This window comes from Cyprinodon variegatus, unplaced genomic scaffold, assembly GCF_000732505.1.
Source record: "Cyprinodon variegatus isolate N-32 unplaced genomic scaffold, C_variegatus-1.0 Scaffold206, whole genome shotgun sequence".
NCBI lineage: Eukaryota > Metazoa > Chordata > Actinopteri > Cyprinodontiformes > Cyprinodontidae > Cyprinodon > Cyprinodon variegatus.
The window spans coordinates 27691-28571 of record NW_015150659.1 but is presented as its reverse complement, the minus strand read 5'-3'; the positions used below and the strand labels follow the sequence as shown (position 1 = coordinate 28571).

The 881-nt window shown below is 37.6% G+C and overlaps 1 protein-coding gene across 1 annotated transcript in view; it reads right to left on the bottom strand.

The window, feature by feature from the left end:
• LOC107088088 (deleted in malignant brain tumors 1 protein-like) overlaps positions 1 to 881 on the bottom strand; it is a gene marked incomplete at its 5' end in the record, with an annotated part of 34300 nt that overhangs the window by 16004 nt on the left and 17415 nt on the right. The window contains one exon of the mRNA XM_015380027.1: positions 777 to 848. Coding sequence (XP_015235513.1) covers positions 777 to 848 — 72 coding nt within the window. The remainder of the gene's footprint in view (positions 1 to 776; positions 849 to 881) is intronic.

The following is an 881-nucleotide window of genomic DNA, read 5'->3' as shown; positions in this document are numbered from 1 at the left end:
GCTCTACAAGTGTGCCAATTTTCATGTCTCTATGAGAAAAAAAGGTCAATGGGGAGGGTATTTTGAAAATTTTGAGGGGGCGCCGTTGAGGCATTTGGTTGGCAACTTTCACGGGGCCATTAAAATACGTAAATTTTCACCAGGTCTGATGCGTCTGCAAAGTTTGGTGAGTTTTGGAATATGATAAAGCCTCCAAAAAGCCATTTTATTTGTAAGGAGAAAAATAATAATAATAATAATAAACATTACAGATACAATAGGCTCTCGCAGCGCTTAGCTGCTCGGGCCTAATAATAATAATAAACATTACAGATACAATAGGCTCTCGCAGCGCTTAGCTGCTCGGGCCTAATAAAGGAAAACATAAGTATGTATCCATACATAACTTATAAATGTTTGCTCTCAGTCTGGGGTGTGATGAACTTTCAACCATACCAGGTTATGCACTGCCTTTTGCACATAGAATGAATGGATGGATGGATGGATGGATGGATGGATGGATGGATGGATGGATGGATGGATGGATGGATGGATGGATGGATGTTCTCAGTCTACTACTGGGCACCCATGGAATTAATTCAGTTCAGTTTATTTTTTTGTTTTCTTTTTCTTTCACAAACCTTATTGGACCTGTTCAAATCTGCACGGATTTTCTTCAAAAAATCCTCAATTCTTAATTACTCAAATCCATTAGTGTTTTTTTACAATATAAAAGTCTATGCTAATATCAAGACAAATAATTATGTAATTTATGAAATTAAAGTCAATTTTCTTACTTGAACAGATGACACTAGCATCTTCTTGGTGTCCACAGTTTTCGATCCCAAATCCATTGTGCCCACAAATGGCTAGAGAAGGTTCATTTCCCGAGCATGCCAGAT